The sequence below is a fragment of the Clupea harengus genome, chromosome 13 (genome assembly GCF_900700415.2).
Source record: "Clupea harengus chromosome 13, Ch_v2.0.2, whole genome shotgun sequence".
In the NCBI taxonomy this organism is placed as follows: domain Eukaryota; kingdom Metazoa; phylum Chordata; class Actinopteri; order Clupeiformes; family Clupeidae; genus Clupea; species Clupea harengus.
The window spans coordinates 20252538-20278133 of NC_045164.1; the positions used below are offsets into that span (position 1 = coordinate 20252538).

Genomic DNA, 25596 nt, shown 5'->3' on the forward strand with positions numbered 1-25596 from the left:
TCTAGAAGCCTTCACTGTTATTGATGTCCCCCGGGGTTCTAAGGGTTCTTAGAACTCTTTAAGACTTCTAAAGGAAACAATTTAAGGCTTCTATAAGGACAGTGGAAGACACTTTTGAGATCCGTCCATTTTCTTGTAAGAGTCGGTGGTCAGACCAGTGATCTGCCTCTGTTGCAAAAGGGTCCAGTGTAATAGGATCCTATTCTTTTTCTCAATACTAATGCAAACTCGCTTCATTCAGGGCTGGTTGTGCTGTGCACTGGACAGTAGACACACACACACACACACACACACACACACGCACACTCACACACACACTTTCTGAGCAAGTGAGGCTGTGGTTGCTTGCAGTCGTGGTGGCGTTGGATAATGGATCGCTCATCTGTTCTCCGTGCTGTCAGCACTCTCTCACACTCCACGACGCTCCGCGGCAGAAAGAGGCCTGGCTCCAGAACATTCTCTCTGCCCAGACATCACACACACGCCCAACACCGAGTGACATTCATGGGCATTGGTTTCACTGCTAATTGGCTGCTCACTCATCCGCAGTGAGTAATTAAATAGGGTCCGCGCCGAAGCCAGAGCTGAACCTTTTAGAGAGGAGGAGAACAGTGCGGCTCCGGATCACTTTTCCGCTGCTGAGTTGATAATGTATCTGTGGTGTGTTAGCTGCACACACACACACACACACACACACACACATATACACACACACACACACACACACACACAGACAGATCAGCTGCACACAGGGCTGTGGTTGGGCTGGATTAGTGGCATGTGTCAAAGTGGACCGCCACATTAATGGATGGAAAGCCTCTTTGCGAACAGGAATAATAAAGTGGGCGACACGCTCACGTTTGAGCCGAGAGCAACGCGACGGTGAATAAGTGAATTGACTGGCGGGTTTCAGATCCGAGTGCAGCTCTGCTTGAGCTTAGGTATACTTTCAAGACATGCCAACGCCACAGACATCACTTTGGCCCAACTAAAACAAACAACCACGTCTGCCTGCACTGTCTGTGGGAGCAGACTCCCTGCGTTTCACTTTCTCACTCACACACAGCATGGGCGTCACGTTAGACCACATAAATAAAGCTCTGGATAGGTTTGATTGACTTCACAATTACTCTCCGCATTGGAGGCAGATGACTGGAGCTCCTTCATTTGTCACAAATCTGCTTCTGCACAAAACTGGGAGATTTTCTTTCCCTAAACCCACAGCAAATCATGTGGGTGTGTGTGTGTGAGTGTTTGGAAGTGTTTGTTTTTCTCTGACAGGCATGTTCCCAGTTCTCGGTTGCGGGGGCTTGAGTCGGCGTGACAACAGCATCAGGTAACGCCGGGAGAACATCAAGCCGCGTGTTCCACGTTCTTTTTCGTTCGTTCACTCAGCGCTTCTGTCTCTCATGGTGGCAGTGGCGGAGCGGGCCTCGTTGACAGCGCGGTGCGGAACATTCTGGAACATTCCTGGCGCGGCTCAAAGGAGCGCCCCCTCGGTGGAAGCTCAGGCGGCAGCCCAAGGAAAATAAATCCAGGTTTCCATTTTATGAGTAAATGGGATCAAATCAAACTGGCGCAGAGTGTTTTTCAAAGGGAGAAGCAGGGCCTCGCTGCTGGTAAATGGCCCTCATAATACATCATTATCAGCTGACGGCCCTAAACTAAACACACGCAGCTTCATGCTTGCCTTTTTAGCGGGGTAATTAGGCCTCTGCGCTCTCTCACGCTGCCTCCGATCTGCGTTCACATCAACAGCCTCTCAGCTCCCTGTTTGTAGCTCTAAGCGCTTCTGCAAAGCCCCTCGCTGCTAATATCAGTTCATCAGGTCCCTGCTTAAGCATGCGTTAATGCCAATTGTTTTCTGTTCTTAAACAAGCAAACGTGCAGCGCGGCACAGCGTAGCATGGCGGCGTTATCCCAGTGCTAAATCCGCAGCTCTGGGAGAATCTTGCCGCGCCAAGGTCGTGACCTCCCCGCGGATCCCCTCCGAAGTCGGCCCTAAATCTCAGCGGCTCAGGCGCTGAACCCAGATCAGGCGCAGCGATCGGGGCTTCGCCTTATTCATTAGCACATGAAAGGCAAGGCTGATCCCAGCGCTGCTCCCCCGCACCCCTCACAAGCAGCCGGCCCTCGCCGTTCTCACCGCTGCCAGAAAACAGAAGACCTGCAGGAGAGCTGCTGGGCTCCTCCTCTCCCCTCCTCTCTAAGGGAATGATGGCTGGCCACAAGATAATTGAATATGCTTATTATAAACCAGTTGATAAACAACAACAATGATATTATGTCTTTGTCTAGGGTGTGGGGTGTGGGGTAGCTGCTGTGGGAAGTTGGAGATGATTTGCAGGTGGTTATAAAGTGAGAGGGAGGAGCTGAGCTTTTACTTTTTTATTTTATTAATGTGTGTAAACCTTGGAGGTTCAAATATTGTATGTGTTTTAGAGGTGTAATTGTGTGACGAAGTTAGTCAGTGGTCTAATAAAGGAGTGGTAAACCTCTTCTCCTTTCCTCTCGTCTCTCTCCCTCCTCTTCTCTCCCTCCTCTTCTATCTCTCCTCTCCTCTCCCTCCTCTTCTCTCTCTCCTCTCCTCTCCTTTCCTCTCCTCTCCTCTCCCTCCTCTTCTCTCTCTCCTCTCCTCTCCTTTCCTCTCCTCTCCTCTCTCTCCCTCCTCTTCTCTCTTCTCTCTTCTCCTCTCATCTCGTCTCTCTTCTCTCCTTTCATCTCGTCTCTCTCCCTCCTCTCCTCTTCTCTCCCTTCTCTTCTCTCCCTCCTCCCCTCTCCCTCCTCTTCTCTCCCTCCTTTCCTCTCCTCTCTTCTCTCTTCTCCTCTCCTCTCCTCTCCTCTCTTCTCTCTTCTCCTCTCCTCTCCTCTCCTCTCCTCTGTCTCTGCTCCCCACTGTTGACAGGTTGTGTGTGGGCTGCTGACTGCTGCTGCAGAGCTGCAGTGCTGAGTTGTGTAAATCACAGAGACTGGCTGAGGAAGGTAGAGACAGGAGGCAGTAGTCATGGCAATGGGAAGTATTTTCTGGAATGGCTTTGATTGATGGTTGTCATGGCAATGGGAAGCTGTGCTTTGGGGGAGTGTGATTTTTTTGGGGTGACTGTGATTGACGGTTGTCATGGCAGCTGCGTTTTTTTTCAACTGTGGTGATTGCATAATGAGGCCCATCATGACATCAGCACAGACCATGTGACCAGGGGATGGCAGCAACCCTTCTCTCTCCTCTCTCTCCTATTTCTCTCTCTCTCTCCTCTCCCTCTTTTCTCTCTTTCTCTTCTCTCTCTCTCCTCTCTCTCAAATTTTAAATTCAAATGAGCTTTATTGGCATGACAATTTGTTGTCATGCCAAAGCATACAATTTAAACAGGGTTTCCATATAGAAAACAAAGATATGGCAAAGACAGATCTAACTTCTACTACCCCTTCTTCCTTCTTCCTTCTTCTGCTTCTCTCTCTTTCCCTTTATTTTATTTTCTTTTCCCTGTTCCACTCTCCCTCCCTCCCTCCCTCTCTTTCTCTCCTCCCGCTCTCTCTCTCTTCTTCTCCTTTTCCTCTCTTTTTTTCTGTCCTCTCTCTCTTTCTCATGTTCAGCCCCCCCCCCCCCCCTGCCTGTCTGTCTGGGGCTGGCCAGTAGGCAGCAGGGGAGATGGCGATCTGGAGAGGGATGAAACGGGGAGAAAAGCGCTGACTGGAGGATCAAAGCTGCGCTTCAGCAGGACCCAACCCCAGCCACCTCCTCACATACCAGCCTAGTGCAGGGTGTGATGAAAATGATTAGACTTTATTCACACAAAACACACACACACACAGATACACACACACACACACACACACACGAGTACACACAAGACACACACACGCTCTCTTTGTCTGTCTGTCTCACCCTCTTTTTCAATCACACACACACACACTCAAACACTCAAACACACAGCGTATACATACACACTCACACTCACACATACACGCCCACACACACACACACACACACACACACACACACACACACACACACACACTCACACACACACACACTCACATAAACGCTCAAACACACAGTGTATACACACAAGACACACACACGCTCTCTTTGTCTGTCTGTCTCACCCTCTTTTTCAATCACACACACACACACACTCAAACACTCAAACACACAGCGTATACATACACACTCACACATACACGCCCACACACACACACACACACACACACACACACACACACACACACACACACTCACATAAACGCTCAAACACACAGTGTATACACACAGACACACACACTCACATAAACACCCACATACACACCCACACACACAGTCACACACACAGGATCCACAGCCTTCGTCCACCGCAATCTCTCCTGAGTCCAGATCTCGTTGGCAGTGTGTGGAAGGGCTTGATCAAACATGAGGTCTGTTTAACGGCGTCCAATAAATGCTTTCTTACTCTGTCACACACACACACACACACACACACACACACACACACACACTTGGTGCATTTACGTCCGTGCCTCAGGCCAAGTGTCAGTCAGGGGGAGGGAGTGTGTGGGAGAGGAAATGAGCATCAGGGCCGGATTAATTAAACACAGCCAAACAAGGAGAGCCCACAAGTCACTACACACACACAAACCACTTAGCCAAGCTCTGCTAAGGAACATATTGCTTTGGAGAAAAACAAACACATACTACCTGTCATACAAACATACATACACGTGCACACACACAGCCACACACACACTCATTTACAGTATGACTAAAAGTTATAACTAAAAATAACTATTTTTTACGTACACACACACACACACACACACACACACACACACACACACAGCCACACACACACACACACACACACACAGCCACACACACACACACATACGCCCACACGGACATGAGCACACTGCAAAAATACCAAACAGAGAAAAACAGCTTTTTGTGTTTTTCTTTTGTCAAATTACATTTAACTACCAATTGTATGATTGATTAGATGAGAGTGAAGGGAATTTGAAGCATATTGTAGGCTGACCTTTCAGCAAAGCATTGGTAGCTTTACAGCAGATACTGCCTCTGTTTTACTGCAGTATAATGATATCGCCATAGTAATAAGCTGCAGTAAGTCAGCATTTGTGGGAGGAACATCACTTGAGAGCTTCCTCTATTGGAGGGCATTTCAGGCCAAGGCCAGAGTAGTTAAAATGTGTGATGTTAACTGGTTCTTCAGTATGTTATATTAAAGCCAGAGTAGATCAAATGTGTGATGCTAACTCTAACTGGTTCTTCAGTATGTTATATTAAAGCCAGAGTAGATTAAATGTGTGATGTTAATTGGTTCTTTAGTATGTTATATTAAAGGCAGAGTAGATCAAATGTGTGATGCTAACTGGTTCTTCAGTATGTTATATTAAAGCCAAAGTAGATTAAATGTGTGATGCTAACTGGTTCTTCAGTATGTTATATTAAAGGCAGAGTAGATCAAATGTGTGATGCTAACTGGTTCTTCAGTATTGTAGTATAGTATAGTTTAGTATAGTATAGTATAGTATATTAAAGCCAAAGAAACCTGTTTAAGAATAGTCATGCCCCAGTGTGTGTGTTAGCATTTTATACTTGGACATACTAGATACATTTTATAAAATTGTCTCAACCTCTAAGGAACAAAGAAAATCAATGTAAAGTAATATTTTGAAGAAAATATTTTGCATTTAATAAAAAAATAGATTAAAGGGAATATATTAATAAAAAAGTTTTCATTTTTATTTTCATTTCAAACTATGAACCATAAATGCAAATCAACGCTCCATGCAGAAAGAAAACTAAAACATACAGAGCATTTCATACTGGAGTAGCTAGCAGTAACTACCCTTAACTAGCAGCCTAAATATGTGTTTTGCAGTATCTGACATTTTTCTCTGTGAAACCAAGGACGATGCAGTAACTGCACTCTGCTTTGGTTATATAGTGCATTTTTGCAGATACTGCAAAATAAAAATTGCAATATCTCTGGCAAATCTGGCAAATGCAGCAGTAGAACAACAAAACTGTAATAGATTGAAGAGAAGATGCAGCACTTTTGATTGGTGCAAAAAAGTGACATTCGCAAAAAATGCAGATACTGCGCTTTGCCTTTGTACGGCAGCTTACAGAAATAACTCACAAGCCCACATCAGAATCAGAATTAGAATGTTTAATTCGCCAAGTACATGCTGCCACAGTTTATGGGAAATCAACTTGGAAAAGGGAGTCCATCACTCGCTTCCTGGTTCATAGTTTCCTTTTTACTCCGATACAACTAAACTGGAATGATTACATTATCAAATTTAACACACTCATAAACATTCAGATGGATGGACAACACTATAGACAGCACAGAAAAAATATACTATAGGAGGTATGCAGGATTTAAAAAATAATGTTCATTTTCATATCATGCATGTCGTCATGACACAACGGAGAGAAGAGACCGTGGTAATGTCCTAAAAATGTTTAAGCCACACCTAGTGCTGAAAACCAGACACACATGTGCGTGTGATCCAGATGTGTATTTGGATTTAGCTACATGATTATACAACCAAAGTTCATCTGAGGCCTACAAACATTAATACTACTACTACTACTACTAATAATAATAATTATAATAGAAAACATTATATAATTCTCACACCATTTCTAATTAATAACACCAGCACACAACATATTGATTATACAACCACAGTTTATCTGAAGCCTACAAACAATATACATTACTACTACTACTACTACTACTACTACTGCTGCTACTACTACTAATATTACTACTACTGCTGCTACTGCTACTGCTACTACTACTACTACTACTACTACTACTACAACTACTACTATAACTGCTAATAATAAGAAGAAGAAGAAGAAAAAGAAGAAACACATTATATCATTTCAAATTAATAACACCATCACACAACATATTCTTTATACTTTCAATTTATTTTATTAAGTACTCTGCAAGCTTTGACTGAAACACTGTGGACACTCATCAGGACATTGCAGATTTGCAATGTAACTGGATTGGCACAAACAGAATAAAGGTGCATTATAACTGGATTGGCACAAACAGAATAAAGGTGCATTGCTCCACAAGAGGCCTGTTTATTTAAACTACCTTAACTGAAGCTAAATTGAAAATATAAGAAACAAATGTACACAAGTACACATCTCTGTGTGCCTATAGAAATTATTTTCCTGGTCTATATGTAAACATTTGAACCACCACTACAAAATCATTAGATACAATTCTGTGTAACTTTAATGTCTCTTTTTTGCAAAACAGAAGAATGTAAACATCAAACTAATCTAAAGTAACATTTATCAGTGACACTTTATTTGGATAGTTCGCCTACAGAGACTTTACAAATGGTTTGTTGAAATTGAAAAATTCAGTTTAGTCTTTGTAATTGTTCACTGAACATCACCTTAACCAAACCCAACCTCTAACTTTAATCTTAACCATAAATTGTAGTTAACAGAGTTTCAACAGATAGTTTGTTTATAATCTGAGCATCTGTACGTAGGGGACCGTCCAAATAAAGTGTGACTCATCTGATCTACTGATTGGCGGCTGTTTCTATTTTGTCAGTAGCAGACAACAAAGAGAAAGGTCAAAGAGAAGGGTCAACACTGGAAAGAAAGAGGATCTCACACAGATGACACACCCATGGCCATCAGGAGTCAAACTCGTGCTTTAGAGAGAGAGAGAGAGAGAGAGAGACAGAGAGTCCACTTCACCTTGAGCTTCGAGCTCCAATAAATACAGCAGTTAGCCACAGTAGCACAAGGAGGATCCCTCGGTCAGCAAGGCTCTGATGAGAACACCTGTACATTTTTACACATATTCATTCAAAGACAATAATAGCATGGACAGCTGTTTTATACCACGGTGCTGAAGGAGTGAATAAACGCATCCTGGTATTCTCCGTTCGTACATTCGTACAAGCATATTCCCTCTCAGAATTTAAATCTTATTTTTTTATGCTACAACAATGACTTCAATATCCATGTAACACACACATACACATATTTTCACACACACACCCACACACACACACGAGGACCCATCATCTTCATGGATAGTCTATCCCAAATTCCTTCTTAGGAACAGTAATGATTTCTCCCTCGTCAGCAATAGCCATACCTCAACAGGTTGTCGAGACTCACTGAGGTCTCTGATTGGCTTCCAGCTCTTATTGGTGGGCGTGTTCAGCCTCCTCATTGGCCAGCTGGGCCTCCTTGAGGGCATTGACGATTGGCAGCCAGGAGGAGGGCAGCAGCTCAGGCATGGGCCTCTTGCTCTGGCCCATGCGGGCGAGGGCAGAGTACAGGCTGCCCTGCTGGCCCAGAGCAGAGACCGCCCCCTGCTGTCCGGAGTGCATAAGACGCGCCTCAGGAGTACAGTGCTTAGACTGGGGGGCACAAAACACACACACACACACAAACATGAACATACACTTATAAACATACACACACAAGGCAAACACACACACACACAGAAAAAAACACCCAGACACATGTAGATACACATAAACACATATACATGCTCTAGTCTTATTTCACAAATAATTCTGGCTCATGTCATTATAACAGCACTCAGTCCACAAAACAATAATCATCACTTGACCCATGTTATCACCTGACCCATGTAAAAAGCTGAGGTAAGTGGATGACAGAGACAGAGAGAGTATACCTAGTATGCCTAACATAGGTTTACTATAATCCCACTCGCACTGTAATGAAGCAGTCTTTCAGTATCCCGTTCCGATGAGAGTATTTCCTCTGATTCACTCCTATTACCCAGAGGCTCTCAGGCACTGTGATTGGCCAGACAGTGACCATGTGATCCCCTGAGGGGCAGAAACAAGCCTGGTGCCTCTCACGCTGTGCAGTTCATGCTGTGCAGATGCGATTATCACAGGCTATGCTAATCATGAGCTATGATAATCACAGGCTATGCTGATCATGGGCTATGCTAATCATGAGCTACCTATGCTAATCATGGGCTATGCTAATCACAGGCTATGCTAATCAAGGGCTAATGGGCTATGCTAGTGATGAGCTACCTATGCTAATGTCTGTGGCAGCACTCGTAGACAACAGCTCCTGAGGAGGGGTGACACAGTGAGGAGAGCAGAGGCAGAAGAGTGTGTGTGTGTGGGTGTGTGTGAGAGAGAAAGACCGAGAGAGTGTGTAGATTTAAGAGGAAAAAAGAGGTAGGGGAAGAGAGAGAAAAAGCTGCAGAACAGCCTGGCTTGGTAAGGCAGTCACAGCATGTGTGTGTGTGTCTGTGTGTGTCAGCCCCTGGAAGAAACATTTCTGAAAGGAACCTTGAGAACAGGAGCACCACAGGTTGGTATGAGTCTGGGTTGAGTCTAGTCTGGGTCTGGTTTGAGTCTAGTCTGGTTTGAGTCTAGTCTGGCCCTGGTTTGAGGCCTAATACCAGCCTTACACCAAATGACTCTTCAAGCGATTTCACTGTTGCAGACAAATTTCTGATGTCGGAACAAAATCATGGGAGTTTTGCTAAAGTTGTGTCACGCTCGCATCATTGCTCGCTTGCGCTTGCATCATCTCAATTGTTTGGTGAGGTCATCTGAGAGGTCTTGAGTCAGTCTTTTTTTTCTCCTCTTGACATTCTGATAACATCAAGAATGAACACAAGTTGTTAAGTCTTGGCTCATGCAAATAGTGACGTGGACATTTTCAACAACCAATAGGTGAGCTCTCTCCAGCACCAAACAGAAACCATCAAAGCAGGTACAGGAAGCAGCAAAGCGGGTACAGGAAGAAGTAAAGCAGGTACAGGAAGCAGTAAAGCGGGTACAGGAAGAAGTAAAGCGGGTACAGGAAGCAGTAAAGCGGGTACAGGAAGCAGTAAAGCGGGTACAGGAAGCGGTAAAGCAGGAGCATCTCTGGCAGGTAGACGGAGGAGACTCTGAGGAGACTTCCAGCCACGGTGTCTTGTCTTTGTGTCTTTGTCTCAAAAATAATCTAGTTGCTATGCTGACCCTGCAGGATCCCCTCTTTGCAAAATCCTCTGTGCCTAAAAACTCTGCGACCAATGACACATTGTCTTTGCATGTGAGAGGTCTCAGACTTTAGTCTTTTCAGAGTCCTCTAGTGTATGGCTAGCATAAGACGGATCCAGAGGCAATTGCTACATGGGATTCCCTCCTACAGGGGGGGGGGAAGGGGTAGGCAATGAAATTCTGGAGCGGGGGGCAGCTTCTTCTGACCACAAATCCCTTGGGTCATGATTATAAGATCTTAAGAAGGTGCACAGAAGAAACAGCTCGCTCAGATGTGAGGGGTCGATCTGATAAAGTCCTCTGGTGTGGCTGGGTGGTCTGGGCCTCAGGAGCGAGCAAACACAGACTACGCTGTCGGCCGCGGAAGAATCCAGAAAAAAAAAAATCACTTGAGAGGAAAAAAGGGGGCTGAGACGCTGAGAAGATGTTTTCAGTAAATCAGAGGAAGATGAGAGTCAAACAGCTGTATGTGTCAACTGGCCCTGACAGCTGTTTGTTATGATTCAACTCTTATCAGGGGCTAATGTGTGTGTATTGTATGTGTCTAACGTATGTGTTGTATATGTATGTGTGTAACGTATGTGTGTAATGTATGTGTGTAACGTATGTGTTGTATGTGTGTAACGTATGTGTTGTATATGTATGTGTGTAACGTATGTGTTGTATGTGTGTAACGTATGTGTTGTATATGTATGTGTGTAACGTATGTGTTGTATGTGTGTAACGTATATGTTGTATATGTATGTGTGTAACGTATGTGTTGTATGTGTGTAACGTATGTGTTGTATATGTATGTGTGTAACGTATGTTATGTATGTGTGTAACGTATGTGTTGTATATGTATATGTGTAACGTATGTGTTGTATGTGTGTAACGTATGTGTGTGATGTGTAGTTTATTGTCAGATATTTTCAGATTTTCAGCTGTAAACTAAATCACATTGACTACACCCCCACATAACAATGCCTCCCACTCATGGGTATCCCTTGTGGATTGTTTTAGCGCTCAAAATATGTTCAAAGCATGTTTACAAAACCCTACAGTTGTAATGCATGTTGTCAGGGGAAACCATGAGCGTGGCAGTGACTCATCCTAAACACAAAGCCTTCAGGGCATCTCATCTGGTCCAGCCACAGACAGACAGACAGACAGAGAGACAGAGAGATAGAGAGAGTGAAGAGACAAAAGCTGTGAGGGAGAGAGAGAGAGAGAGAGAGGGAGATAGAGAGAGAGGAAGAGAGAGAGGGAGAGAGTTAGAGAGCACCATGGAGAGATAGAAGGAGAGAGAGCACCATTGAGAGAGAGAGAGAGAAAGAGTGTAGAAAGGAAGAGAGAGAGAGAGTGTGGAGCTTGGATAGTTTGACTGTGCAATTAATACAATTTTAATTTTAATTACGATTATGGCAACAACGTAATCGAGATAAAATTATTAATGTTCCACATTCCGTTTCGCAATGATGCTCTCGTTTCATCTTGTGTTACAAATCCAGCGCATCCTTTCCTTTAACAGCGGTGCGATTTCAAGACCAGTGGAGTAGTTGGAAAATTTTAAACACAGAGATATTAATGTTGAGTTAAAACGTTTCTCATACACTCTAAATCGGACAAAATAAAATTATTGTACAGGGAATAACTATCCGCCCTGTTTAAAGAGGACCTTTTATGCTTTTCCCCTTTCCTTTAGTGTATTGTATAGCTTTTTGTGCATGTAAACAGTTGGCAAAGTTACAAAAGCCCAAAGTACATGCCAGAGGGAGTAACTCTCTCCCACAGAAACCACTTTATCTCAGCTGCTTGAAATGCCTTGTTGGAATTCTAGCCCTTTTCCCTTTGTTACAAGATTATGCAATCATGAACATTGAAAATGAGCATAATAGGTCCTCTTTAAGAAACGATTCACCTTTTCGCAGTCATAGTAGCTTTGCAGTTGAAAGGCTAGCCTAAAAAGTCCATCTCTGACCTAGCGTCAGCATCTCATCTGATCTGTCAACGTGTTTAGTATGAAATGTTGGCAAGTTTATTTACCAGGACACGTGTTTTAGTCCTCAAATAAATACTTCAACAGCTTAGTTTGGGTTGATGCGTTGGACTTTCCAATTTCACGTTTACCTCACATCCCCACATGGAAAGGGAGAGAGAGAGAGAGATCGCTAAAGGAAAGGGAGAGCATGAGAGAGAGAGTGAGAGAGAGTGAGAGAGAGAGAGTGAGAGAGAGAGAGATCGCTAAAGGAAAGGGAGAGCGTGAGAGAGAGAGAGAGAGAGAGAGATCGCTAAAGATAAGGGAGAGCGTGAGAGAGTGTGGCAGTGACCTCACCTTAAACACAAAACCTTCAGGGCATCTCATCTGGTCCAGCCACAGAGACTTGAACATGACCAGCAGGAGAAGACTCGCCAGGAGCACCATGGCAACAAAAAGTCCTGTGAACTGTGACGCACACATAGACACACACACACACACACACACACACACACACGGCAGGCATACACACACATAAACGTGTGCATTTAGAGTGAAAGAGCGAATTAAATCCAGTCTTAGTAGCCGCAGTAGGCTGCAGGTGAAAGCGTGCGCCGCAGTCTGAGGGAGGGGAGGCTGCCTTACCTTGACCCTGTCTGACAGGCCGTTGGGGAGGTTCTTGCTGAGTGCTTTGATATCGGGGAGGAAACTCTTCTTCTTCTTCCTCTGCTGGTGCTGACTTGCAACTGTGGTTGTCACGATCACCTGGAGGGGGGGATGGGGGATGGGGGGTGGGGGCAGGAAGGCGTGGGAATAAAGGGATCACCACTCTGGCGCTTCTTCAACCACAACTCACATCTCTGCTGGGACACGGCCGCAGCATGCGCATCCCAGTGGACGTGTGTCTGTCTACTGTGACCTTAATCTAGTAAAAGACAACTTTTTATTTGTGTTTGTGTATAAATACATACAGATGTGTGTGTATTGAAGTGTCTGTACTTTGAGTCTAATTGCCATGGAAGACCATAATAGTCTGAACATGTGTGTGCATGTGCGTGTGCTTGTGAGTTTTCCAGTGTGTGTGTGTGTGTGCATGTCTTTGGGTTTTTCTGTGGGTGAGTGTTTGTGTGTGTGTGAGTGTGTGTGTGTCCGTGTGTGTGTGTGTGTGTCCGTGTGTGAGTGTGTGTGTGTCCGTGTGTGTGTGTGTGTGTGTGTGTCCGTGTGTGAGTGTGTGTGTCCGTGTGTGTGTGTGTGTGTGTGTGTCCGTGTGTGTGTGTGTGTGTGAGTGTCCGTGTGTGTGTGTGTGTGTGTGTGTGTGTGTGTGTGTGTGTGTGTGTGTGTGTGTGTGTGTGTGTGTGTGTGTGTGTGTGAGAGAGAGAGAGAGAGAGAGAGAGAGAGAGAGAGAGAGAGAGAGAGAGAGAGCCTCACCTTGTCGGGGAGATGGTGCTGAAGCTTCCCAGCCTCAAGAGCTCTTATCAGGGGGATGCTGTCAAAGCCTTCCCCCTCTGGCCTCTTCTTCTCACTCAGACTGCTACCTGGCTTCACCATGGCTCAGCTACTGCACACCTACAGCAACAATACCACACACCTGTATAAACACACACCTACAGCAGCAATACCACACACCTGTATCAACACACACCTACAGCAACAATACCACACACCTGTATCAACACACCTACAGCAACAATACCACACACCTGTATCAACACACCTACAGCAACAATACCACACACCTGTATCAACACACACCTACAGCAGCAATACCACACACCTGTATCAACACACCTACAGCAACAATACCACACACCTGTATCAACACACACCTACAGCAACAATACCACACACCTGTATCAACACACCTACAGCAACAATACCACACACCTGTATCAACACACCTACAGCAACAATACCACACACCTGTATGAACACACCTACAGCAACAATACCACACAACTACACTAACAATAACACACCTTACACTTACACAAGACCCAACAACACCAGCATCAACACACAACTATTGCAACATCCACGCACAACTACACGTCACACTAAAACAACAATACACAACTACTGCAACAGCCACGCACAACTACACGTCACACTAAAACAACAATACACAACTACTGTAACATCAACGCACAACTACACATCACATTAAAACAACAATACACAACTACTGCAATATCAATGCACAACTACACATCACACTAAACAACAATACACAACTACTGCAACAATAATACACAACTACAGCAAGAACACAATTACAGCAACAGTAACACACGTCGACACAAGAACAAGACACCACTATGCAGCTGTGTTCAGTGCTTTGAATCTGTGATTTCAGACAGCATTCAGGGCAGCAGTTTATCAATAATAAAGATGGAGAGAGAAGAAAAGAAGGCAAATATGGATAGAGAAAGAGAGAGATGGTGGGGGAGAGATATATAAAGAGGACAAGACACCACTATGTAGCTGTCTTAGGAGCTTTGAATCTGTGATATCAGACAGCACTGAAACTAATGGAAGGAAGAAAAATACAGAGAAGATGGCACCCGCACCCCTCACAGTATATTAACACACTATTACACGTGCATCAGGACCTATCTCTTGGCAAATGTCATTCTTTTTAGTTTTTTACATCAAAGCATCATTTAGATCTAATTTACTGTAAAAGTAAAGTTTTGCACAGACTAAACTTATATGTAGGCTACAGTTACATAATAAATGGTGCATGTTTAAACCAATGGTTCTTAACTCTTTGGAGGGCACATTTATAATTTATCTAAAAAAAAATGTTTACACCTTACGCATGGAAAAACACAGTGACGCTTTTCTACACAAAACCATTACAGTAAACGGGTGAACATCACATATATTATTACCTAAACAAATCAATTATACTTATTTAAAGTGCTATTCTTTGGGTGGCTGCAGGGGACTTTTAGGATAGAGCAAGCGGACACCTGCCACATTGTCGCACGTGTTGAACTGGGTGTTTCCCCATCCTGTGAGACTGGGTAGCGCCCTGAAATGTGTTGCGTAGCGCCACATTAGCATGTTTAAAGCAATCACAGTCCACGGTGATTTAATCTGAAGAGCCCACGATGATTTAATATGAGGGTCCTACATCCAGATGTTGCGCGGTCACAGAGTCCAAAACACACCACCGAAGGAACGTGGGGGGGGGGGGGGGATAAAACTACGACCGGGCTCTGGCGGGATAAAGGTGGTCTGTTGGGAGATTGGTAGCGACTAGTTGATCGCGACTCTTTCTCGATCACTCTCTGTGATTTCGCCATCATTAGTGAACATAATTGTGTAGTGAGTGCGAGCGTCTGGCGCGCATCCGCCATCATCTGCCTTCAATCTGTGCGTGCTCATATCTGGGAACTTGAAGTCTAGGTGGAGGCGCTTTTAGTCACCACAGTGTAGACAAAACCCCTAGCTGAAAGTAAACAGAGCGGCGTGAATTTTGTCAACAAGGAAAATATTTATTGAAGCGTTGTGACCATCTGTGCTCGCCTCTAAAAAAAACGTCTTTACCTACACCAGTGTGCCCGCAACATCAGGCATCTAAGCCGAATTCAACTCATTTCAGCATTCGCACCCACATCACAAATAATCAGTGTCAGACCCGTGCGCATAATTTACGCGCCTTCTCAGCGCGAGCAACAGCTGAGGGAATAGGAGCAGAGGGGGCGGTAGCGCGAGGCTTCAACACACTAGCGTGGCGAAAACGGAGCAAGACGCAGACCACAGCTGAATCGATGTGAAATATAATTTTACAATGATAACAACATTGATTTTTGCCATGTGTCATCATCTCATTATAAATCATTCGGTAATGCTCTACACCCCTATTCCAGGCTACGTTCCTTCTACCACAGTCGCCTCATATGCTGCCTTCGAGGATTAACCGTTCATTGCAGAATGATTGCACACATATACAAATCCACCAGAGACCATAATTTATTATCATTATGACCTATTAAATCAACATATTTTCTGTCTATCGGTTGCCTATCGCTAACCCTTCATGTGCGGTTGGACGCCACTGAAGCTGTCTTTGCGGAACACTGAAATGAAATGAACACAGCCTGCAAAACTACTGTTAATGAGCATTTGCGATATTTGGTTGCTATATGGTATTGCTGAGCTTAGATAATGCCAAATCATGACTTACTGGTTTCTCCGATCCTAACAGTCTGGGTTGCACCTCCGTATGTTTCCTCTGCACGGGTTTTCTGGTCTTATCTGGTCTGGTTACCTTGGTGATGTCGTGAATTTTGCAGATCCATCCGTATTGGTTGCATCGTTCAGAATGTGTTACTGTACAGTTGGTTTGGTGGTAAAAGCCACAGAAGAGGCGACTGTGGCACTGGTGGATTTCATTTGAATGTCGGCTATATAACAAAGAGCTCGGTTATCTTGATGCCCTAAAACAAAAAATGCAAATTGACAGTGAAGAAAATGAGAAATACAAGAAATACAAATAAAAACCCTTCGTTATGATACTGGCATCAAAGCCCGATTATTCGTGGTGTTTGCATGCTTTTCGGCGGTATAGGTTATATAAACTGAACGGGGAGACAGGCGGCTGACCATCATACCGACACACTCATAAAACATCAGCCTATGTAAGGGCACCACCGAGTAGCCAACAAATTCTCTCTCAATATCAGTTTCACAAACACGTTCGAAGAAGTGAAACATGTACACATCATCTTTCCGGCTTTATTAGAGGATGCACTTGACTGCACGGAGGGAAATGACACTTATGACTTAACCAGGCAAGCACAAAGTAATCAAGTGTCGCATAAATGCATAGCTAGAGTCCAAAGACTAAGTCGAGCAAGGAAGTTTGACCTTTGTTCTCGTTTATTACAGGAACGTTCTATTTACAGCAGTATGTATCACCGTGAAATCATTATTGAAAACGTCTGAGGGTCAGTCATGTTCAGGTGAGTGTTGCTGGCTATATGTCGTGTGTTTTCATGCAAAGAGAAGAAATGATATCCATGTCTTTGAAGCCAAGCACCGAAATGACTGAGAACATCAACACATAAACCACTCATATATTGTCTTTCCTTAATGGTTTGAGTTTTTCGTCTTTAAGATCATATATGATATTATACCAAACAGCTGCTAAATGTCAACGGGCGGTTTTGATTCTTTCTCTGTCTCCCTCTAGTTTGTTTAGATGTTTATTATGAAATATTTGCGCTTAAAGGTTTTCAGTTTTGGTCGGAATTTCACTGTTGGTTTACGGGGCCTCCTCAAAGCCACGCAGCACATGGGTAAGATTGTGTAAACAGTTATCTCCAAACTATTAAAAATCATTTGTGTGTGTGTGTGTGTTTGTGTGTGTGTTGGGGGGGGGGGGGACTATTACAAATTCACCACTAAGTTTGAAACAATGAATTCAAAACAGAACAATCGCCTAAATATAGACTATAGGTCCATTGCTTTGCGTAGCCCGCAAGTCTTTTCTGTTTCCTACGGGTGACAGACCATAGAGACATGACGCACTTTACACAGTAAGTCAGAAAGCCACGATCTGTCCTTATAAAGTAGACTTATGATTAAAATGTTCTTATTATGACAAATTCAAACATATTGCATTTCCAAATGTTAAATTATCATCAAACGTTTATTATTGACCGTATGACTTTTTAAATCTATAGGTTGATATTTAAGAAAATAAAGCTTTTGTCTTATCTAGCCGACTTTGATATAGCTGCCGTTGCAACTCGGTTTAAAGCTGTTGCGGTTAAGTGTAAGAACCACTGGGCAATTTAATATTAGTAATGTACATTCTCCCCTTTATTATTTCCTAGTGTATCCATATATTTTGCATTGCATGTTTAATAAAATATATCTGATGCCTACAAATGCACAAAAAAACCTTAAAGAGTTGTTTTTAATAGATGAAGATCTTAAGGAGGGTAAAGTTGGTTTACATTGTAAAGGTGTGGCAGTGTGTGTGTGATTTCTCTTACAGGGAGAAGTAGGCGATACCGCCGTCCAAGTAACTTTAATGTAAGTAAACATATGTTTCTCCGTTCAGTCTTACACATACACACACTTTAAGACACACACGTCCACACACATGATTTTTCAGTACTTATGCATTACAACCATACACAAACAACAGTACACAGGGTTCCTGTAACTTCATAAGCACACATACATACTTTTGTTTTCACACACACACTTGTTTTTCTGTATTCAAGTTTATGACCACATTCACACAAACAAGCACGCACACAGGACTGTCTATATGCTCAATAGGTACAACCCCATTTACACACACTCTCTCTCTCACACACACACACACACACTTCAGTCACACACAGTACTCACCCATCAGTGTTGCTGTGTCCCTGTCCCAGGTCTGAGGGACAGGACAAGCTGCCTTTGGGCCTGAAGGAGGTCGAACCTCCACAGGACATGGACGTTGCCGACTTCGACATCGACCCCTCCATGCTCATCTGGAAGGCGGTGATGGAGTCTCGCCGGCGGGCCATACAGGAGTCCCGCACCCACGTAATGCTTGCGAAGGACCACGGTGCCCGCTACCACCATGCCGAGGCTCAGCTTGCCCAGGCCCTTCAGCCAGATGATGCCCCGCTCCCACCCGCAGACCCAGAGCCTGGCATGCGGTACCACCAGGCCGAACCAGACATGGACGAGGTCTACCACGGCTTCCCCGACCCGGCCGGACCAGCTGACCGGTGGGTGGCTGAGGACCGTGACCCCATGACCCAGGAGCACGGTGCGGAAGACTGGAGGGGGAGCTACGACCGGGCAGAGCTGGACCTGGACGAGATCTACCACGGAGACATGGGGCAAAGCCAGGTGGAGACCCAGCTGGAGCCGGCACAGGATGACTCCGCCGTGCCTCGACAGAAGGAGCGCTCTCTCCCAGAGGAGGACCTGGACGATCTCTACCACAAGTACTAATCCAGTCATCTCCTCGGAGGTGTGAATTACAATGTTGGAGCGTGGCATTAAAAGAGAGATTTGATTTTGTAAAAAAAATATCTTTATTTATAATTCTCCCTCCAATATTGACAATAAAAATAGTCACTGATTGTGAATTGTGTGTTGCACTATATAAACTCCACTGCAGTGTGGAAGATTACATGGGTGCGATTCACTGAAAGAAAATAGAGAAATGAAAAATCTCATAATCCATTCAACATGGACAAAATACATCTTTGAAATTACACATGGATTATTTAAATTCACAAGAGAAGGCAAATGTATTAAATCCCAAGGGTGTCGTATGTGAAAACATCATTAATGTCAAAGAGCTTCTGATAATATTTGGTGTCTGCTACTTTGGTGTCACGAGACCAGGATCTGGTATTCATTTCCGTGATTCCATTCGAACACGTCCCATGGATCCATACTCATTCATAAATTTCCCGTACTTAACACGCTCATTAATTCACTTCCCACACAGTCGTTATTCTCGGCGGATAACACACAGAGACACACACACTTCACAGGGCGATTACATCTGAACACAAGAGCATGGAGTGTTTGGTTACAGCTACAGATCCCTGTGTGATCCCACAGCCACAAGATTTTTGATGCGTCTCCCTCGCTGTGAGTCTCCAAACCAAGAACATTTTTAAAGCACCCCAACCCTCCCCACTCCCCACCCTGCGAGGAATGTATGTCTATAGAAATGTCATCTTTCCAGCTAGTTTAATAAACTCCTCCGGTGTTAATAAAGCATTTACAACATGCTGTTTGACCACAGCAGAGGTAAATGAAGATTCTTGAGGGAGGGAGAGACAGCCTCGGTGAGACTGCAGGTATCAGCACAGTTCACTGGGAGCGATCACACCTTTCTTTATGATCAGGTTCCCATACAGTGCCGTCTCCCTGAGAGAGAGAGAGAGAGAGAGCGAGAAAGAAAGAGGAGTGCACATGTGAGAGATGTTCAGTAAAAAAACGATGAAGTTCTGCAGTTTAGCAAAACAAAACAAAAACTGTATTGTTACAACATTCATGTAAAAGTTCCTGGAACCTTTCCTTTTTGAGGGACGCATGAAGGATTCCAGCATCTTTCACACACACACACACACACACACACACACACACACACACACACAGTACGACAAAATCTGTCCAGTAAAATGTCAAACAAACATGCGTAAAGAGTTAAACTTAAAGATAATTAAAAAGTACAGCTGTTAATGTTTAAATACGTTTTAACTGCTAAGACAATATCTTACCCTGTTGCCACGACAGCGAATGCTTTCTTGGCTCTCTCATAGAATGCAAACCTCTCCACAGTCTCCAAGCTGCCCTTCAACAGATAGAGAGCGCATAGCAACACATTGGACACACCAGCGCCAGTCACGTAGAAGCTCCACAGCAACACAGTGTGATATACAAATACACAACTGGACAGCCTACAGGGTGCTATTAAGTTAGCCATTATTCACTCGTATTGGTTAAGCACATTTATAAGGGGTTGCGGCATATCGCGGATTTAGTACACACACACGCACACACTAACACAGGTGTGTGTAGGCCCTACTACCTGGGATCCGGACTGTTTGAGCATGTGGATGTATGTAGCCCACACAGGTGTCTCTAGACCACGCTCCTTGTCACTGTCCACCAGGTCCATAACAGCTGCCTGAAACAGAAGTCTCAGTGACCAAGACATTCATCTCCTTAATCCACAGGTAAATGCCATAAATAAAAGTGTTAAAATAGATATATTTGCCCACAGACATTGCTTACAGGTGAGGTTTGAGGCTTTTGATGTCATAAAATAAAATAGTTTATACATATTTATCAAGGAACAGTGAAGAGGCAATAATGTTCAATTGTCCTCTGCATTCTGTACATTTAGATTCCAGTGTCATAATGTTTGTTTGTTTTTGTACATTTTCCAGGGCCTGAAAAATATAAACAAGTAAGTAAATAACTGAGCACTGGGGAGGTGTCGGTGGTGGTGTCTTACCGGGCACCGCACGTAGTCATCCAGCGGGAAGAGCTTCAGAATAGCCTCCAACAGGACGGGGATTTGTAGACCTGTAATGCACACAACACAGTTGAACTGCACAATGATGAGTCTACATAGTCTGTAGTTTTAAAAAAGTTTCAGAAGCCCACTCCGTAGAACTGACTAAAAACTCAGGTCGTAAATCAAATGTACCGTCAGCTCTGATCTCAATAGGTCCGCATTTGCACACCGAGGAGACGGGGAAGTTGGCATCTGCAAGGACTGGAGGAAGTGAAAAATGCATAGAACAGTGACAAAGGTGACAGTGAAGTTACAGTGACGATATAGCAACGATGGATCTGGAGTTTCGGGTGAGTATTTTCAGGGAAAAAACATCAAATGAAAATGCAGGTGATAATTAACGTCACCAGCAATGACCTAAAGGTTACCAATGTCGCTAGCTAAGGAAGAGAGGTTGTTCACTAGCATACATAACAAAAACTGACCATAGTAGAATAGATAGACATACACATAACCTGTGACATGACCAGGCTAAAGTTCGCTTGGAAAGTAACATTTCTGTCATGTTAAGTTGTGTTAAAAATAGTTTACTAAGGCATTTTTCGACAAGTCGAAACTAACGTTAGCTTGTTTGCTAACAAGCTTAGTCAGCAACATGATTTCAGGTCATGAGTATACTGCGCATTGCAGTACTTACCCAGTTCATCGGCATGACCCATTTTAGCCAAAGCATACAAAAGCTCTGGAGACAGTACAGACGGTATTCCTTTTAACACAACCATCGTAGGGCGAACGACCTGTCACCAGACGCTGACAGGGCTAGGAGCAGACAGCGTGATCACAGAGTTCATTGATTGGTTCTTTGACAAGTTCCGTGATGGTGACGTTATAGCTTTCGGTAATATTCGTCAATTCGGAAATGTAGCCGACTCCACAGTGAATTTTATAAGCTTGACATATAGGCCCATTAGATCTGACCTATATGTGGGGAACTCATTTAATTAATTTTAAACTAAACGTGACTGATCCTAACCTGAATTACACCTTAAAAAGGCAACACGCTATTTCCACACACAGTCATGCGAGGGTCTGCTGATCGGAGGATCATACCAATCTGCTGTTTAGAGGAATAAAATCAACCCATCTTAAGCACTTAGGCTACACTACAATTATATTTCCCCTCATGATTTAGTGTAATGGGACGGGAATCATGATGGTGATGGGACACCAACTCATACAGTCAAAGCATGTTGAGTTCAGCGGCAAGACTTGTAAAGTATGGGCAGGCTACTCCAACATGACAAACCACATTTTTTAGAAGCCATTTCCAAACTAATAGCCTGACATTCAGTATATCCCAACAGAAACCAATAATCAAGCACAGTCCTCTGGGGATAACTATGAGAAACAGGGAAGTAAGTGACTGTTGCAGTCTTTATCCTGTCTGTTACACATGCAAGAGGAGAACTATAACTTCTGCTTGGAGGTTGTCCAGCATCTCCTCTGTTCAGATGACCATGCATGCAATTTAGCTGACCTGATAGGTGATATCCTGAAGTCACTGGTGTAATAGAAGATGTAAACGTTTGCGAAAACCTGATGTCAATAATAACAAAAATGTCCAAGCTGGTATACCAGGCGTTTTACTCATTTGAAAGACAATACATGATAACCATCTTGATATTTTTGGGCAACAAGGAACCCCTTAGTAAATTATGAGCCAAAGATTTTAAGATGTGGCCTAAATCTTAGGCTGTAGGGCCAGTTGTGCTTCTGGTTGCATGAAGACATGAACTACAGTACACACACTCTGATAAAAGTACATCCGCATGACTCATACACAAGGAGAGGTATGTAATCAGATATATTCAATATTGTTATAATAATAATTGTTATTGACTCAAATCTATTTTATAATTAATCTATCAAACAAAAGAATATGAAAACTGCAGAAGGTTTATAACAGGGCTAATCCACAAATACAAATGAAATGTTGAGTGTATGTTGAACTGAACTATTATAAGTCTAATCACTTTTATTGTCAGATATTTAAACAGTAATTTTTTTTATACAAAAGGGAGGAATAGTGGTATGTTTGCAATTCTGTTTCTCTCTCGATGCAACATAGCTGAACATTATAGTACTTTTAAATGTTTAGTTTTTGACAGTCTAAGATTGGAATTTGATTCAGAGACATAACGTTGTCCGTTGAAGTGTCTCCGATGTCAGGAATGCCATATTATACAAATATTTCTCTGATCAAAACCATTCCCCCTCTCTCTCTTTGATGGGAAGATATGCGCTTAGAGCGCACCGTTGGAATCTTGGGCAGCCCAAGGTTGAGTGCTGTTGTCAAACTGAAGAAGCACTGAGACTGAAAATGTACCCAACGCTTACAGAGAGCTAGAGCCTAATGCCCGAATTATAGATCTGCGTCGGTGTCCGTCCGGACACATAGCCACGCCTTGGCAACACCCTTCCCCGTGGTGGAACGCCCATCCGAGCCCATCCGAGCCCTTCGGAGAGCTGGACGGACACCGACGTGCACCTCTCGATTTTTGTAACTTTTTCGGATACGAACGGATAGCGACGGATACCCCCTTGGCTGTGATTGGTCCGCTAACGAAATCATTTCCTAACGACATCATTTCCGGAATCTCACATTTCCTGTTTCATTCCCTATCTGTTCCTATTCTGTTATAGAGTGTGGATCAGCCGAATATTTCTGTCCGAGCCCGGCCTGCGTCCGACAGAGTAGTGCCCGAGCCAGACAGCCATTCAAATATATTGTCGGAATCCAACCAGACATAGTCAATGTCTCAACTGTTCATACTAATGACACATTTACGTATGTTTTTTATGAATAGCCTGTAGACCGTCTCACAAGCTTCTTCTAGTTGATTATGAACAAACATAACAGAAGAGGTCTGAAGATATTTCTGAAACACTTATAAGGACGCTCAAATGACTGCGAATTCATAGGAGAGAATACTATCCCATTCTCACAGGAGACATCACAGCAATCGGAGCATATTTGTCAAACGCGATAAAAGATAGCCCTGCTCTGAAATATTCCCATTCCATACTGAATATTCTGTTTAGATCAAATGTTTGTTTTTCGACACCGTGATATTTCATTGGGGTTCGGACTAAATATTTTACTTGCTGTCGGGCTGGGACAAGTCAGCGCGATAAGGCATTGAACATTCCATATTTAACTTGGCATAGTCGCCCCATAATGCCGTGCGGCGGGCACATACTTTTCTCGATGTGATGCAGCGTGTGCGCTGTGGCCGTCCTGAAAAGATGTGTCAATAAATGAATTTAATCCATAGAATCCACGTTGACTTCACTACTTATTAAGATATTGTAACAAATCACGGAAGTGTGGAATATTTGTTATGGCTTTTAATTAAACACTAAACACAATACAATGTCAAAATGGCACGGGCTTTATGCCCTGCTACAAGTTATCACGAACAGACTGTGCTACCGTCACACACCTGTATAAACTCCGTCCCAACACAGAACAACGACATGCAATTAGAACAGTAAGGAACATTGTTAAAGAACATCGTTGGGCGTTGCATCATAGACATGTATATATGTCTATGCGCTGCATCACATCGAGAAAATTATGTGCCCGCCGCACGGCATTATGGGGCGATTATGCCAAGTTAAATATGGAATGTTCAATGCCTTATCGCGCTGACTTGTCCCAGCCCTACCCCAGCCCGACAGCAAGTAAAATATTTAGTCCGAACCCCAATGAGTCAATGTCTGAACTGTTCATACTACTGACACATTTACATACGTTTCTTAAGAATAGCCTGCCTTTATTAAACTCGAGCATCAACAGATGAATGATAAATGCACTGGCTCACTCAAACAAGCCCCGTTAAACGCACAAGCGCGCACAAAAAGGATATAAGCATATTGAAATGAATTATTCATTGCAAGAACGGAATGAAATGGCCTACACATTACACACGCTATGCATCTGATATGCCTAAATAAAACTCACGTTATATGCTACACCAGAAGAGGCGCGAATAAAACAAGTATCTATAAAAGTATCTACATAGTCCAACCATCGATGTTTAATCCATGTTGTGGAGAAAGAGGATGGCATCAATCATATTTCATTAAAGCTTCACACTTCTTACATTGGACATATCAAACAGCCTCATTAGAATCCGCATAGAATATGATGCCATCCGACAGAAATATCTCCATAGGCCTACAGTAAATTTCCCCTCGAGTGTCGTTTTAAACTCTCCAGATGACAGTTTCTTTTTTTTTTAAACTTTAAGTGCACAAAGTTCGTTATAAAACGATCTACATAGTCCAACAATCGAGGTCTAATCCATTTACATTTAGTCATTTAGCCGACGCTTTTGTACAGGGGAGAAGCATGTGAAGCAAACACGTTTACTTGACTACTTATTAAGATATTTAAATATGGAATGTTCAATGCCTTGACTACTAAGCAGAAATATCTCCATACAGTAGATTCCCCCTCGTTTTGTATCGTTTTAAACTCTCCAGATGACAGTTTATTTTTTAACTTATTCCCTGATACCAG

At 43.5% G+C, this 25596-nt stretch overlaps 3 protein-coding genes across 4 annotated transcripts; 1 reads left to right on the forward strand and 2 right to left on the reverse strand.

The window, feature by feature from the left end:
• Window positions 1-6942: 6942 nt before the first annotated feature.
• Window positions 6943-16734, reverse strand: LOC116223193 (neuronal vesicle trafficking-associated protein 1). 2 transcript variants are annotated; one of them, XM_031579064.2, is made up of 5 exons: window positions 16203-16734; window positions 13439-13576; window positions 12656-12775; window positions 12368-12478; window positions 6943-8433 (listed from the first exon to the last, which is right to left on the reverse strand). In XM_031579064.2, the coding sequence occupies exons 2-5, from the start codon at window positions 13556-13558 to the stop codon at window positions 8215-8217; spliced, it is 570 nt and encodes a 189-aa protein (XP_031434924.1). In that variant the 5' UTR covers window positions 13559-13576; window positions 16203-16734; the 3' UTR covers window positions 6943-8214. The 2 variants fall into 2 exon arrangements, with proteins under 2 accessions (XP_031434924.1, XP_031434925.1); XM_031579065.2 differs by having other exon boundaries at window positions 13439-13614.
• Window positions 16735-16839: 105 nt separating this feature from the next.
• Window positions 16840-19119, forward strand: si:ch211-217g15.3 (uncharacterized protein LOC368914 homolog). Its single transcript, XM_031579063.2, has 4 exons — window positions 16840-16980; window positions 17250-17316; window positions 18021-18058; window positions 18412-19119. Exons 1-4 carry the CDS (start codon window positions 16973-16975, stop codon window positions 18980-18982), a joined length of 684 nt encoding a protein of 227 aa, XP_031434923.1. The 5' UTR covers window positions 16840-16972; the 3' UTR covers window positions 18983-19119.
• fuom (fucose mutarotase) lies at window positions 19047-22466 on the reverse strand. Its single transcript, XM_012841276.3, has 6 exons — window positions 21709-22466; window positions 21204-21272; window positions 21009-21079; window positions 20580-20678; window positions 20269-20342; window positions 19047-19915 (listed from the first exon to the last, which is right to left on the reverse strand). Exons 1-6 carry the CDS (start codon window positions 21791-21793, stop codon window positions 19849-19851), a joined length of 465 nt encoding a protein of 154 aa, XP_012696730.1. The 5' UTR covers window positions 21794-22466; the 3' UTR covers window positions 19047-19848.
• Between the last annotated feature and the right edge of the window lie 3130 nt (window positions 22467-25596).